General features: G+C 50.9%; 1 protein-coding gene across 1 annotated transcript in view; it reads left to right on the top strand.

Annotated features, from left to right (window-relative positions):
* Nucleotides 1–16560, top strand: part of ASAP3 (ArfGAP with SH3 domain, ankyrin repeat and PH domain 3) — a 43338-nt gene that overhangs the window by 15161 nt on the left and 11617 nt on the right. Inside the window, 6 exon segments of the mRNA XM_024554366.3 lie at nt 6638–6710; nt 6806–6951; nt 9086–9160; nt 10196–10245; nt 16102–16213; nt 16441–16526. Coding sequence (XP_024410134.2) covers nt 6638–6710; nt 6806–6951; nt 9086–9160; nt 10196–10245; nt 16102–16213; nt 16441–16526 — 542 coding nt within the window.

Below are 16560 nucleotides of genomic sequence, written 5' to 3'. Positions count from 1 at the left end.
GGGGAAGGGAAGGAGAAAGAGAGAGAGAAACATCTACGAGAAAAACATCGATCAGTTGCCTCTCACACCCCCCCCCAACTAGGGACATGGACCGAAACTCAGGGATATGCCCTGACTGGGAATCGAACTGGTGACCCTTTGGTTCACAGGGTGGTACTCAATCCTACCAAGCCACACCAACCAGGGCTGTTTTCTTTGCATTTTATATACCATTTTATTAAATGTTTTAAGTCTAACGTTTAGTTTTCTCATTAAAATATCATGTTTTAATTTTCACGTTTGATATATATAAAACACTTAATCTTTTGTGGACATCGGAGTCAAAGATCCGGGACTCAGCCACCTCGCGGGAGGACCCCGTTTTAATGTCAAGGTCTCATTGACTTTTCCTCAGCAGTTGTACTTTTAGAATTGATTGATCAAGAAATAGAAAAGGACCAAAAGCTACCATGAATCCAAGAATGCTTTTAAAAATTTCTGGGTCTTATTGATCATAACACCTGCATATGTGCGTGGTCATACAGGTTTGTGAGACTTTCTCTCTTGATCTTTAGTGCTCATGTAAGTGCAGCTTCTTAGGGCCCTGGTGGAACTCCATGGACGGCCAGGGCCTGGGGCCCACAGACGGGAATGAGCAAGGGAGTTATAGGCAGTTTGGGTCCCGGGTTCTTCCCCGCCACTTTCTGTTTGTATGATTGACTAATGATGCCACAAACGTGGTGCCTATGCCTTATCATAGTCCAAAGGAGTGAATGTCTAATGGTGAAATTTAATCTACAGCTCCCAAGGCCTTAGCTTTAGCAGCTCTGCCCCTTTGGCAGAGTCTCCATGGTAACCACAGCTGGCTCTGAGAGATCACAGGAATGAAGAATGAGTCCTATTGATGAATCCTGACCCAGGAGGAGGCCCATGCAGAAGGCCCTTCCAAACAGGACAGCTGGGCACGGACCTAGTGCTGCCATCTGTGGTGCTTTTGGCTACAGAGAAGACAAACCAGAGAGCCAGGGCACGTGTGTATGTGTGTGTGTGTGTGTGTGTGTGTGTGAGAGAGAGAGAGATTTGGGTGGGGTGGGGCAGTGCCACCAGCTGGAATTCAGGCTTGGTCTAGGACAGGACAGGCAAGGCTATCTGAAGGCCTCCAATTGGTTTCCAAGTTCAGACATGTCCCTGATGCTCTGCGTTCTACCTGCCTTTCTCCAGGGCCTGCACAGGCCCCTGCATGGAGCCATTGACTCAGCTTTGAGAGAAATCTAAGTGATCATTAATACTAACCCCAAATCCAGTGCCTGCACCACTGTCTAGCATCTGAATTCCTTGAATACTTCAAGCAACAGGAAGCTCACTCCCTCCAGGGATCCTTTATTCTTCCTTAGCAATTTCTTCCTCTGGTTGAGCTGAACTCTGATTTTATCTCCGTAACTTCCACCTCGTGGTCCTGGGAATGCTCTCCAAGGTCCCCCTGAACAATTCCATTTCTCTTCAGCAGGAAAGCCCTTGGAGCATTTGTAGCTGGGGCCCCACCACTGCTGTCAACCTCGCTTTCTTTGGATGGATCTCCTCTCCCTCTCTCTCTCTCCTTCCTCCCTCCCCAGAGCTTGAGAAGATGGTAAGAGGATATGGCAGAGGTGGTGGAGTTGGGGTTCAGAGTCAGATCTAGTTCTAGGATCAAAGAAGCATGTGCCCTAACCTTTGTGGGGCAGCTTGTCAGTATGGAAAAAATACTGGCCCTGGATTGGCTGGACCTCAGTTTAAATTATGACTCTGCCATTCTTCAGCATTCTCTGGCCTGGGCATACCTGGGCATGTTCCTTCCCCTGGCAGCTCCGTCTCTAAAGTGTAAAGCGTGGCTGGGAGAGTGACAAGTGACGCACTGGCACAGAGCCAGCACACGTGACATCTTGCGCTCTGTGGCTGCCCAGTGGTAGAGGTTTCACTTGGCCCCTCTGCACCTGTGGTTCCCACATCTTCTGAGCAGGATCATCTGGGGGCGGGGTTTCTTTAATTAGCTCAGGGAAGGTTGAGAAATTCCTAAACCAAACTAAATTTAATTTTGAAATAGGTAATATTTTTAGCTTGCAAATAATAGTGTTATGCATGCTTTACCTATGTGAACTCATTTAATCTCCCCAACAACCCTATGTAGTAGGAACTATTATCATCCTCATTTTATGAGTGGGGAAACTGAGGCACAGAGAGGTCAGAGCAAGTACCTAACAGAGCAGATATTTAAAGCCAGGTGATTTGGGGCCAGCCCCATGCTTTCAGCAATGATGAATTACTGCACCTCAAAAGGATAGAATTAGATCAGTGATTCCCAAACTTTAGTGTGCATCAGAATCACCCAGAGGGCTCATTAAAACAGAAAACGAGCCCTGGCCAGTGTGGCTCAGTCGTTGGAGCCTCATCCCATACACCAAAAGGTTGCGGGTTCAGTTCCCAGTCAGGGCATGTATCTAGGTTGCAGTTTCAATTCTCGGCCAGGGCACATATGGGAGGCAACCAAGAGATGTTTTTTTTCTCTCTCTCTCAAATCAACAAACACATGTAAAAAAATTAAGATTTTATTTATTTATTTTTAGAGAGAGGGGAAGGGAGGGAGAAAGACAGGGAGAGAAACAGCAATGCATGAAAGAAACATCAATTGGTTGCCTCTCACACGTCCCCAACCAGGGACCTGGCCCACAACCTGGGGTTGAGGGATGACGTCCAACTGAGAGAGCCAAACCAGTCGGGGCCATATTTAAAATTTTCTTAAAACCCACTAATCGATGAGCCCCACCCCAGATTTTCTGATTCAGCCAGAGATTGTGCATTTCCACCATGTTCCCAGGTGATGGAGGTGCTGCTGGTCCAGGGACCCCACTTTGAGAATGACTGACTATTGGGGATTACACGCAGCCACCTACTTCCAGACGTGGGTTTTGCCCTGGCCCATCCAGGCTCAGGCCCGGGAAGCAAGGGTTGATCTCACGCAGGGGCAGAACACAAAGCACAGTGAGAACCGGACTCATGTTTCCGAAAGCCTCAAGCCTTGGCACCTATCTGCGATCTCATGTAAGTCTCACAGTAACTCCCAGTTAGGTGGAAAATGGAATTTTCTCCCCCGAGTCACATTATTTTTCTCCCATTTGAAAGAAGAGGAGGTTTGGAGAAGTGGCTGGGCTAGTATCTCCCAGAGAAAGCGTTTAGGGGAGACTGCGGCTAGCATCTCAGCTTGTGAATCATCACTGCTGGACACCCCTGTGCCTTTCCCCAGATACCTTCCCATCCCCATGCTCTGATCAGAATTTCCTCCTTAAAACTATAGTTCTGCCCTGGCTGGATTGAGTGCCGGTCCGTGAACCAGAGGGTCATAGGTTTGATTCCCAGTCAGGGCACATGCCTAGGTGGCAGGCTGGGTCCCCAGTGTGGGGTGTGCGGGAGGCAACCACACACTGATTTCTCTCTCTCTCTTTCTCCCTCCCTTCCTCTCTCTAAAAATAAATAAACACAATCTTTTAAGAAAATGAAATAAATTTTTTAAAAAAGAACAATAGAAGCATAAAAAAACTATAGTTCCTTAGCTTAAATCTTTGCCCATTGTATCATAGAGGGTAGGTATTATCATTTATACCCTTGTGTGAATGATTTTCAGATACTTTCTTGAGAAGGGGGTGATTAGAATTCTCCCATCTTGTGCCCCCTTCAGGCACTTGTGTGTTTATATGTCTACAAGCCTCTTGAAGGAAGGGGCCATGCTTGGCTGAAAGAGGCACCCATAGATGCTTGTTGGAATGAATAAATGAATGAACGAACGAACAAACCAACAAGCAAACTATGTTAATCCCCTTGCCCATTCTTCCCAGAGCAAGCCTCCCTCCTCTAGCAATCCCACCATTATAGCCAGTGCTCCCCGTGCTGCCCGCCTCACAGTGCAGTCTCTTAGTTTCTTTTCTCCCTGTCCCGTCCTAGGGTTGAGCATCGTAGCGTAAGGGAAGCCTTCCCTGCTCTTCCTAAGCAGACGTGTCTCTGCTTCCCCTGGGCTCCCAGGTACCTTGTCCATCTGACATTGTGCCCTAGTCACATTGCTTTACAAGTATCTATTGAATTGGCTCCTTCTCATCTTAGATGGAAATGTGCTGAGAGCTGAGACTGTGTCTTTTACACAGGGTTTGGACGCACAGCAGGCACTCAATAACTAGTTGAATGAACGAATAGCTGTGTGAACCTTGATTATTAAGAGCAATAGGGACAGGAACAGTATCTTTCTGGGAGGCTGTTTCCTATACATGTCTGACAAGGCCATCAGGGGACAGTTTGTGGGTGATTAGGGTGACTTACCTGTCTGTACCACTTACAGCCAGATTCAGCTCCAAGTGACAGAATACTCAATATAACAAGAGCTGGCAAGTTACCAGAAACCAGGGCAGCTCTTTCCTTCAGCCCTTCAGCCTTTCTGCAGCAGCAGGTGTCCTATGCTTCTTTCTACATACCTGCTTTATTCTTTTTTCATGCACATGGTGGGTAAGACGTCCCAGCTTGAGCACTTACAATCAGTTAGCTAGCTTCCCCGAGCCCAATTCCAAATTCCTTGGAGATAGAATCTGATTGGCCCACCCTGGGGCAGCTGTCCACCCTGGCCCAGTGAACCCTGACTAGAACAAACAAGGCAGCAAGGGTTCACCGCCAGAGCAGAGGAAGGCAGTTTCCAGAGAAGGGGCCTCATGGGATAGGAAAATCCCTAAAAGGTATCCAGAGCATGGAATTAGTAGACCTCCCTGTCCGTGTCCCAGGACTTTGCCGATTATCATTCATTTAGGTAAACCATTTTGAGCACTTTCTGTATGCTAGGCACACAGATCGACCTTGTAGGGAGTTTTCTAGATCTCTCTGGAATTTGTTCATATCTTCTTTGTTCATACTGACTTTTGGAGTGAAGTCACAGCTCCTTAGGTTAATCACCTCCTAGCTTTTCCTTTTCAAGTTTCAAGGTGGGGATCAAGGGTTTTTGTGGCCATGTCTTTGGGAGCTATGGAGATGTCTGTATTCTCTCCTCCTGTCTTTGTCCCTCCAGGAAGAAAGGTCTTAGTTCTTTAGCTGATTCAATTATGGCCCCTCTCCCCATTCTCCCTAAGTCCTTGACTTTTGTCCTTCAACCCTGTTCGGAACCAATGGGCTTCCCCTGGTTCCAAACATGAAAGTGTCTCAAGTTCATACTCAAGGAGGAAAATATTAGGTTTCTAATCTGTATAGTTAAAGTATCCAGAATTTGATGGACGTTTTTATCATCAGCAGCAGCTGCTGATAAGGATCACAGGTACCATTCAAGGAGGACATACTCCACTTAGCACCATGTAAACCCTTTCTGCGCATCATCTCATACACACTGATCTTCATAACCAGCCTGAGAGGGAGGCATTATTTTCCCTCCTTTCCAGATCAGAAAGCTCAGAGAGAATCGGCAACTTGCCCAAGGTCCCGCAGCATCGGGGCTGCAGAGCTGGGCTTCAAAACCAGACCCCCTCCTCCAGACGATTCCCACATGTCCGAGGCTCTGAGAACGCTCCCCTGAGTTCTGCCCTGTGCACGTCCTCCGTGAGCATTGTTTAGAATCTTTGGAGATGCCATTCCAATGTGTTTGCTAACTCTTGTCACGGTGTAGTAACTCTTTGGAGAGGAAACTCTGATCCCATTTTAGTCACTGGACAAAACAGGTGGGGCTGGGGTCAGGGTGGGGCTGTGTGGATGGAGCACTATCCTGGGCCCAGTTATGCAGCCTGCCCACCGTGTGACTAGGCACGGCCCTCCCTGCTCTTGGCCTCACATTCGTCCTCTGTAGTTCTGTGGGCCCTTTGCAGCCCTCACATTCCAACTCAACTATGTATTTCATAAGGGTTTCATGAGATCGGCAGCCTCCACACCCCAGCAGAAGACGGGTGGTTTCCATATGGGGTGAACCCACCAGGGGCCTGTGAGGCCTGCTTCTTGCCATCACAACTGGCCTTCCCCGGTCTGCTGTTTGTTCTACCGCCCCTGCACGTTGAGGCTGCCCGATGTTGTCCCACCAGTCCTTTCCAGTGGGGTGCTAAGTGTGTGCCCTCTTCCCTCTCTGATCTCACCGCCCACCCATGGTATCCTGCCTCTGTCCCTTCATCCTCACATGGCTGCTTATTGAGCCTGGGATTTGGAGAACAAGATTGCCCCCATCTGTGTCTTTTGAGAATGTAGCGGTGTCCACGTTCTCTCCCTGGTCTTCGCTAAGCATTTTGCACGTACTCGTAAAGTCATGCATTCCCTCAGCAACTCCTTGAGTCCACAGTTTGCAGACAGAGCATTCAAGGCTCAGAGAAGTTGACAGGTTTGTCTAGGTTGACACACTGGTTAGTGCCAGAGCCGAGATCCAAGCCAGGTCTGGCATATCCCATGACACCCATACCTCGGGATCACCACATTTACTTAGCCTGCATTGGACTTGGGGACAAGTCTGGAGTGGTGTGACCGGTCTGTGGGCTCCTGTGGGGTCTGTTTATGTTTGTCAGAGGGTGCAAGGGGACCCTATGGAGGGAACTCTATTTTTGTGTTTGGATGATGGGATTGTGGAGTCAGGCACCCCTCCCAGCTGGGCATCTCTGAAACTTCTGTCCATGTTTGCTTCCAGGTCCTGGAAGGAGACCAGGCCATCCTGCAGAGGGTAAAGAAGGCAGTGCGGGCAATCCACAGCTCTGGCCTTGGTGAGTCAGCCTGCTTGATGCCCAGCCTGGGCAGGCAGCCCCTTCCCCAGCCCCAGCCTGAAGCCAACTCTGAGTTCTTTTCCCTATCTCCGTAGGCCACGTGGAGAACGAGGAGCAGTACCGAGAGGCCGTGGAATCCTTAGGCAATAGCCACCTGTCCCAAAACAGTCATGAGCTGTCCACCGGCTTCCTGAACTTGGCCGTGTTCACCCGAGAGGTGGCCGCACTCTTCAAGAACCTGGTGAGGACCCTGGTCCTTTCTTAGCCAGCCTCTAGCCCAGGCTCAGGGCAAATCTAGGGGGCTTAAGAACCTGGCTAGGAAAGAGTTAGTTTCCACCCTTCTCCTAGGTTGTCATTGATCTCTAGTGTCTCTTGACCCATGACCTAAGGTCCCTTTCTAGTTCTGACCTACCCTTGCATTCTTCTTCCTCTGTGGCTCCTCACCCCTGTCGTCTCTCTTTCTTCCTCCCTCTCTGTCCTCTTCTTTGTCTTCTGTGGTGACTGTCCAGGAGCAGAGGGGTCTCAGCAGTGGGGAAGAACCCCACACGAGGGAGGGCTCCCTGGAGCAGGTTGGGGAGAAGAGAGCGCAGACTCTGCGGTTCCTGTTTTTATGCCATCACCTCTCCTCAACCTTCTTTGTCCTCTGCGTTCCCAACCACATCTGCTTCGTCCTCAAAGCCTAGAACCTGCCCTGTCTCAACAGCCTCTCAGCTCTGCACAGCACCCAGTGGCCTCAGGCCTCTTCCTGAGCTCTCCCCGTGCACAGGCCTGGCCCCAGGACCTTGTGTACTGACTGACTGAGTCCTGGAGCACAGCTTGGTGGGGTTGGTTCTACTATTGCCCCCACGTCACAGGCTGGAAAACTAGGACACGAGGTTAAGCAACTTGCCTGAGGTCAGACAGCTGGATTTGAACCCAGGTGGTCTGGCCCCAAGCACAAACCTTGTGGTACCCTCCCCAGGAAAGCCCCTCTCCTTCCAGGCTTCCTGGGACTGGCTCTCAGCTCTGGTGGCTCAAGTCCCACCAGTGCCCTCCAGGGCTGACAGGGTTGCATCATCTCTAAGAATTGGTTTGCTCCGTGGTTAAGTACCCGGACTTTGGACTTAGGCTGGGGCTTCGAATCCCCACTCTGCTGCTCACTAGGTGTGTGACCCTGGGTGAGCCCCTCAATCTGCCCGAGCCCCCTGTCTCTCTCTGTAAAACTGGGATAGTAAGGGGACCCGCCTCACAGAGTTGTAATGAAGACCACACAAGCTGAGTGCCTACTCCAGAGTAATATGTCATTATATCTCTGTGTAGCCGTGCCTTACGCACCAACCTACACACACAGGTCTCACAGTGTTTGAGTTCAACTGAATTAGTGACCTCCTTTGTCTACCTCTCTGTCCCTGTGTCACTCAAGCCGGTGTTTGCCAGGCATTGTAGGGCTGGCAACACAGAAAACAGTCAGCCTCTGCCTCAGAGAGCCACAGTCTAGTGGGAGAGACAGGAACTAAGATGCAGGATGATACCAAGCAATACCAACAGCATGGCACAAACTCAGACAAGGGGAGGTCACTGTAGGCCACGAACGCCATGGTCAGGAAGGCTTCCTGGAGGAGGGGAGACCTGGGCTGTACTCTGAAAGGTGGGCTGAAATATTAGACAGGCCATCTGAGGTTGCCAAATGACAGAAACTCGACCCAAACTAGGTTAATTTTTAAAAGGGGAATTCGTTGGCCCCTGCAATGGAAAGTCCAGGAGTGCAGCCGGCTTTAGGCTCCTTCTTTCTCTTAGTTTCTCTGTCTCTGCTCAGTGGGCAAAATGGCCCAGCAGGCCCAGTTCATCTCTTACCTGGAGAAAGGCACAGTCTTTCTCCCTTGATTTGGGCAGGAAAGTCCCAGAAAGGATCTGATTGGCTGGCTTGGGTCACATGCCTGTTCTTGTTACAACCACTATGGCCTAAAGATGGGGTACGCTCTGGTCAGTTCTGACTCCTGTATTTACCCCATGTGAGCAAGGGAAAAGGTTCCCCACATTCAAGGGGAGGCGAGGAACTAGCCAGACAAAAACCACATGTGGTCATGACGGGGACTTCAGAGAGTCAGAGAGGGGCAGGAAGGTGCTCCTGGCAGAAGAACAGAGATGGGGCTGACCATGGATGTTCCTGGGGCAGTGAGCTGCTGAGGCTGTTCGGCCAGGGCAGGTGTAACAGCTTTTACGGAAAGCTAACTCCGCCATCCCCTGCTCCCCACCCCCACCTTCTGACCTTTCTCTCCTCTGCTTCCTTGACCCCCAGCGATGTCCTTTGCCTCGTGCTGCTTCCCTGTACTCGAGCCCTGGGGCTGGACAGGTGGTCACCTGAGGTGGGGCATGGGGGTGTCTGCTTTTTCCAGGTTCAGAACTTGAACAACATTGTCTCTTTCCCACTGGACAGTCTGTTGAAGGGGCAACTGAGGGATGGGCGGCAGGTGAGTTTCAATGTGGGAATGGGGGGTGGGGTGGGAGATACCCAGAGGGTGTGGGATGGAGCAAGACAGGAGTGGGCAGGAAACCTTAGGGGAGGCCAAGGGAGGCTGTCACAGTGCAAGTGGTGACCCCATATTACTGACCCTCAGGACAGGAGGACCTGGTGCTGGGGTGAGCCTAGGATGGCTGATCTACTGTCTGCCAGGGCCCTATGTGAAGTAGATCATGGAATTCCTACAACCCTATGAAGTGGGTTCTGTAGGTACCATCATTCCCAGTGGAGGAAGTGGGGGCCCAAGGAGTTTGGCCACCTGCTCGGGGTTTACACAGTCAGTGCCAGGAGGAGCCAGTGTGGGATCTGGACTCTTGACTCCCATGCTTGGCTGCCCTCTCTGCACCTGGCAGCTACTGGCTTGAGGCAGAGAGGAGCTCAAAGAAGGTGACAATAATCTCCCTGGAAAGGCTGCCCCAGAAGACCCAGGGGAGGAGCTGTCCTCCCCCCAGAGGCTTCCCTCCTGACCCTAGGCTAGACACTAGATTGGGAACCACCCAAACCAGACTGGCAGCTTTTTCACCTGGCTGACTGGGGCACCCGGAAGTGAGGGCTGTTCTGAGGGTGTGAGCAGCCAGGCCCAGGCAAACTAGGCCAGGGATCAGCCAGGTCACCCTGGCTTGCTGTATGGCCTTGGGTAGATTTCTTAGCCTCTCTGTGCTTATGTTCTTCTACCTGTATCCTTCTTATTGAGAGGGTGATCTAGGACCAGGGAGGAGAAAATGGCAGGATGAAGCTGGAGGAGGGGCCTCTGAACTTCACCCCCGCCCCCAATCCTCATCCTCATGGTAATCTCCATCTTCTAAGGAAGCAAATTCAGGCAGACCCCCCAGATCTCCCCACATCCTGGGCCTGGGCCCTCCAAACCCAATTGATTCTTGGCAACTATGGGAAGAGATCAGGTGCAGGGTTCCCCTAAAGGTAGCAAAGTGTACTGTTACACCCCAAGTGCCCCTTTGGTCAAATTGTTCTTTTTAAACCACAGGATTCCAAAAAACAGCTGGAGAAGGCGTGGAAGGACTTTGAAGCCAAAATGTAAGTGGTTGCAGCCAGGGTGGTTTGTCCAGGAGAGTGACGCTTGTGTTGCAGCAGGAGGCTGGATTTGGGAAGAACCTAAACACTGCCAGGACGTGACGCCCAAAAGCGTGTGACATCCTGCTTTCTGGAGGTGGGGTTCATCGTGGTGGTGGTGGTTTATGCCAGGCCTATAGGAGTCTGGGGGCCGCACCACAAGACCACCAAAGGGGAGCTACTGCGAAGTAACCTCAGAATGCTGCTAGTGGAGACCCACGTGCTGGGTGGCATTGGAAGTGGCAGAGACAAGAGCTACCCTTTACCAAACACCTCCATATGCTAGTCATTTAACCCTCACAATCGCCCAGCCCTGTGAGGGAGATATTAGTGTCCTCATTAACAGAGGACCTGGAGGCTCAGAGATGTTAAGTCACTTTCCCAAGGCCACACAGCTAGGCAGAGGCAGGGCTTGGGTTCGTGTTCCTTGATCCCCTTTCTGCAACACCAGGTAGTATCTATAAATATTTAGTTGGACATAGAAGAGAAAAGGGAGTTGATGTCATACCCTGGCTTCTTATGTGCACCACCGATGACATCATGGGGACAGGAGCCTCGGGCACCCAGTGACCAACTCCCTCTGAGTGGAGATGCCTCGGGCTCTGCCTTCTGGAATCTGTGCGGGTCCTAGCCCAGCCCTCCGCCAGGGCCCAGCCGGCCCGCCATACCTCAGGGCACTGTTTGCTCTTCTTTGTACATTTGTTTCTCTTACTTTTTGCAAAAGCTATACGTGTTCATTATGAATAACTTAGAAAATATGAAATAAAAGAAGAAAAAAGCTTAGTTATCCTGAGGAGAGGATTAGGGTCATGTGGGAAGTATCTAGTACTTCTCTGTCCTTTGAATTTTTTTACATGCTGTGGGTAGCACAGTAATTTTATCACTTAAAAAGAGTGGGGGGAGGAGGAACTACCAAAAAAACTAGGAGGAAAATCCTTAATTTCCAAGGCTAAAGTATTACCATCTTTCTAGCTGTTTTTCTCTATATAAAGAAAGATATTTACAAAGCTGACATCATAATAGTTATGTCATCTTTTTCGTAGTTAAAGATGCATCGTGGCCCTGCCAGGTAAATTCAGCGGGTTAGAACATCGTCCAGATTTGCCACGGTTGTAAGTTCAATCCCGGTCAGGGCACACGCATGAACTTAAAAAGAGAAAAAGGGCATCGTGACCATCTCTCTACATCATCCCCTATTCTTGTACATCCCTTACACGATGCAGGGTGTGCCGGCATCTGCATGACCCACAGTGTATTTCATCTCCCTGCCACTGGAGAAGCATCCTCAGAACGAAATCTTTGCTCTCACGCATTATTTCTGTAGGTTCAAAGCCACGAAGTAGATCCTGGAGCTTTATTGTTCCTCCAGCTCCCAGAGCCATGGGGACCTCCCCCAGGCTGAATGAAAGTCATGACTTCTCCCTCCCGGCATCTTCATCTACCCTCCAGCTGTGGGTGTAGATCCTGCGGTGATGGGTGTGGGAGCTGTGATGGGCGTGGCCATCTGCCCTCATCACAGGCCTAGAGAAGGGTGTGGACAACACAGGCTTTCTCTGTATAACTTCATGTGGGTCACATGGCCTTCCTTAGTTATCTGGAATAAGGCCTTGGCCTTTCGGGACATCATGTACCAAATGGGAAGAATAAACCCTACCCTGCTGACCTTCCCCAACAAGCTCTGCTTTTACCAGGTTTATATATTGAACTTGCCTACAAGGTTTCGTTTAAAGAAAAGATTCTGTGTGATGGATGGAGAAAGGGGCCTGGCTGAGATCATTTAGTGGGTTATCAATAGGGCCTGATCTAGAACCCAAAGCTTCTGAGCCCAGCATTCTTCTTGCCATACACATGGTCTCCAGGCTCCTGACATGCGTGTTACATTGACTGAGCTACCTGTCCTGGCACAGACGACTGTGTCCGTTTCCCTTCAGGAGCACTCCAGGTACAGCGAGGCATTGATGAGCCATGAGTCGATGAGGGATTCCACTCCATTCTCACCAAACCAGTCTGGGTAGCAGCTGGAAGGGCCCAGGGCCCTGACAGCAGGTATCTGACACCCCCAGGTGTCTCGTCCCTGGGTTTTTCATATAGGAGGGAGGTTTCCCTCTCCACCCAGAGCTGCTGAGAAGGGAAGCCCAGGCCCTGAGCAGGAGCCAAGGCTGTTCCATGTGAGGGTCTGTTGCCCCATCTGCAAAACAGAGCCAGGGATTCCTTGCAGGGTTGACGTGGGGAAGAAATAAGTGCAGTGCATATAAAGCACTGGGCACCACAGTTCAACAGGTACTTATTGGCCATCTTTTTGAGCCAGAACTGGGACCAGAATAACACGGCAAGGGGCTGAGAGGCAGGAGCCCAGACCTCCGCTCCCAGCATTTCCCCTGACCAGCTCGGGATCGCAGGCAGTCACCTCCCTCGTCTGGGTCTCAGCTTCCTCCTCTGGAAAATAGCTCCTGACCATGACCTATCAAAAATGGCACTGTGACTATCACCGGCTGGGGGAACCAGGCAGCAGGGCAGGAGGGATGGCACAAGTCTGAGCACAGCGCTGGTGACCAGGGCCATCCCCAGGGCTCTAGCACCAGACAGGCATGGGTTCAAATCCTGCTCTACCACCTATCAGCTGTGTGACTTGAACAAGTGACTTATCATCTCAGGCTCCTCATCTGGAAAATGGAGCTATTGCTTGAGTGCTTAAAAAATCAGTAATAGTAGCAGCTAATCCTTATACTTAAGAGCTTCCTTTGTACCAGATACTGTGATCAGGCCTTTACGTCTGTTACCAGTTTAGTCCCCTTAGCAGGGAAAGGTGCTGTTATGCCCAGCCTGCAGGTAAGTAGTGAGGGAAAACCCACCACAATCCCCGCCTTGGTGGATCCACCTGATTTATAAGCAAGAGGAGAGGTAGCTCAGTAAGCAAGGAAAGCACGAAGTGACAGAGCCTTAAGGACAGTACCAGCACAGGGGTGGTGGAAAAGGAAGGGGGTTTTGTTTGGATGAAGGGAGGGGTGGTCAGAACAGGCATCACAGGAGAGATAGTTCAAGGTCAGGCTGGCGGGTGCGTGATCTGTTGTGATTCCTTCGCTCCTCCCTCCCCCGTAGTGCCTGTTCCGCATCTCCTCAGTGTAGTTGCTGGCACCCCCCTCTCCAGGTACCTCAGTCTTCCCGGTACCCAGCATTCCAGCGCTTTTCACTCGCTGTTTCGTTTCACTCCTTCTGCTGCTGCTCCCTTCAAAGGAAAGACAAACCTTCCTATCATGTGACATATGTACAAACGTTGGTGATCCTTTGAGGACAGGAAAGGGACAGGAGTTGCTGTTTTATGGGTGGATGGGGGGCAGGGGAGGTGGAGTAAAAACGACTCCCAGCTATTAGTTTGAGGTGTCTCAGGTCATCTTAGGTGGCTATGTCAGATGTTGTAGGGTGAGTCTCCAAATCCTCAGAGCTGAGGCTGAGGGACAGAGCTCTGGCAATTCACGGAGTCGTGGATCACACTTCACAGCTTACCTTCATTCTGAGCTAGCCAGCCCCATCCTTTAATCTCCACTAGACCCTGTGTTTAAAATATTGGATAAATAAATAAGTGCCCTATAGTAAACCAGTCATCCAAAGGAATCACCAGAAGTTATTATTATAACCATCAGCATCATGAGCATCAGCATGCTCCTGCCATTTCCTGCAGGGTATACTCTATGCCAGGAATGGCCGTAAATGCTTCCCGTGTGATCACGTCATCTGAGAACGCGGCAGTATTCGTCTCTTGTTTGAAAGGAGAAACTGAAGTTTAGGAAGATTAGGAAGATTTAGGAAGATTAAGTAAGGGAGGGAGCTGCCGCTCAGACCCAGAATCCACATTTCTAGCCACTGTATCACATTGAGACTTCCCTTCTGCCCCCTTGCTCCGGAGCAGACACCTCTCCACGCCAGTATATGTAGAGCCTCCTCCTCCTTTTTAAGAGCTGCATGGTATTCCTATGTGGGGACATAGCATACTTGATTTAACCCCTTCCTATTGCTAGACATTTAACTTATTTTTCATTTTTTACTACTGAAAGAAATAGTAACAATGTATGCTTGGGAGAGTCCCCTGCCCCCTCCCGGACACTCTGCCCACTCAGTCTCCTGGCCTGCTTGACAAGCTGCCGGACTTACCGGGTTTACTGTCTCTGACACACTGCAGGCCCAGCCATTGCCTCTCTCTCTCCTGCTCACCTTCAGATCCAAAGGGAAGCATCTGCCCCGATCCTCAGGCCCGTGTCACAGAGCTGCCGCTTACCCCCAACTCCACGCCCGGCCACAAACTCCCATTTGGAATGAAAAATAACCACTTATAAGAAAATTTAAATAAAAAATTTAAAGCCTGCAGAACCCCGCCCTAGAGCAGGGGTTCTCACCCAAGGGTGATACTGCACCCCTGCCCTCACCCCAGGGGACATTTCTGGTTGTCACCACTGGGGAGATTGACATCTGGTGGGTAGAGGTCACGGATGCTGCTAAGAATCCTACGTCCACAGGCCAGCCCCCACAACAAAGACTTGTGTGGTCAAAATGTCTTTAGGTCCAAGGTTGAGGCGCTGCTCTGGGTACAGATTCCGCCTGTAAACACGATCCCAGAGGTCAGACCCCAGTAAGGCCTGGCGCTTTAGTGCCAGGAGGGACCATTGTAGGCCATTGCTTCCTCAGCCTACAGATGGGAAACTGAGGCGAAGAGGGGCCTGTAGTAATAATAGCTGTTGTATATTCTATGGGCTAAGGTTGTTGCACACTTTTTCTCATCTGGGTACAGGTAAGGGTCCCCACTTTCCAGATGAGAAGACTGAGGCTCAAAGAGGAAAAGTAATGCAGCTCGTACTGTGTCCCATGTCTGTCTTTTGTGCCCAGGGCTGGCCCCCACTCGGGCATAGAACTGTTAAGTGAGATGTCTCCTCTCTACAGGATTCGTGGTCACACACGCCCGGCCTGGGAGATGGAAATACTCTCCTGGCTGGGGGTGGGTGGTCTGACAGGTGTGGGATTTCCAGGAAACCATGTACACACAGTTCCGCCCACCTCCCAAGAGAAAAAACAGTCAACCCTTGTGATCTGCAGGGAGAAGGCCCAGGTTACTTTCAGTTACTAGGATAGGAAGCACTTTCTATCTTCACTTACAAAGAAAAGAACAAAGGTTTTCTAAGCTTTACATGGGAAGCTCCTCCCGCTCAGAAGAATGAGGTATTAGTCGTCTTCTAGCCCACATGGTGCTAACTCCCTTTTAGTGAAATCAGACAGAAGGGGCCCAGCTCCCCTCCTGGCCCTTATCTGAGCCCATCGCCTCCCTGCATAAAACCCTGAAGTTGTTCCCGTTGCTCTTGGGATAAAGACCGAGAACCTTGACAGGGTCTGAGTTAGCCCTGCATGGTCTGGCCCCTCTTTAGCTCACCTGGAACCACCTCCCTCTCCATCTGGGCTCCTGATCCCTCCTGCCTCCGGCCGCCACATGCTCTGGTCCTCCTACCCAGCCCTAGATTCCTCCAAGACAACTTCTCAGACTTCAGATCCCAGCTCAAACATCAATTCCTGAGCAGCCGGAAAAGGTTGAGTGCCCCATTTTATCCCTCACCGCTCTCCTCAAGGCTGTGATTTGATTCATGTCTTTTTCCCCCTTGAGCCTGTGGGTTCCCTGAATGTGCCTTTTTCACTGTGTACCCCTTCCTACCACGCAGCTGGCACACAGGAGGGCCCCCTCACTGTCGTGTGCCTATGGCAGAGAGGAGGATGTAGGGATGGTGAGATGTGAAAGGGACCGGGGAGAGATGTTCAGACCTCTCTTTCCTTGGGGCCTAGGACCAGGCTGGAGAAGGAAAGGGACCGGGCCAGGGTGACAGGAGGGAACCCTGGGGAGGTGGCCCAGGACACACACAGAGAGCGGCGTGTCTTCCAGCTGCACATGTGCGAGGTAACGGCTGCTTCAGGGGAGGGGAGGGAGGGATGTGTCTTCCTATCTGCCTCTCCTGAATCTCTAGGGGCCCAGTCACAGGCTCAGCTCAGGCCCTGGTCAGGTGGCCCTTGTGATGTCATCAAGCTTCACTCATGGCCAAGAGGAGTAGCCTGGGAAGGGGACTACAGCCCCTTGTCCCAAGGACTTAATTTCCGCTCACGTGGCACATCCTGCCCTCCCCCCAGTATCTGCTCAAAGCCGGGGAGAGCCAGATGAAGCAAGGTCCTGACTTCCTGCAGAGCCTCATCAAGTTCTTCCACGCCCAGCACAAGTAGGTTTCTTCCCATGTCCCCGGCCCTACCCCG

The sequence above is a fragment of the Desmodus rotundus genome, chromosome 3 (genome assembly GCF_022682495.2).
Source record: "Desmodus rotundus isolate HL8 chromosome 3, HLdesRot8A.1, whole genome shotgun sequence".
Classification (NCBI taxonomy): domain Eukaryota; kingdom Metazoa; phylum Chordata; class Mammalia; order Chiroptera; family Phyllostomidae; genus Desmodus; species Desmodus rotundus.
Note: the sequence above shows the minus strand (reverse complement) of the source record. Positions and strands in the feature narration are given on the sequence as shown.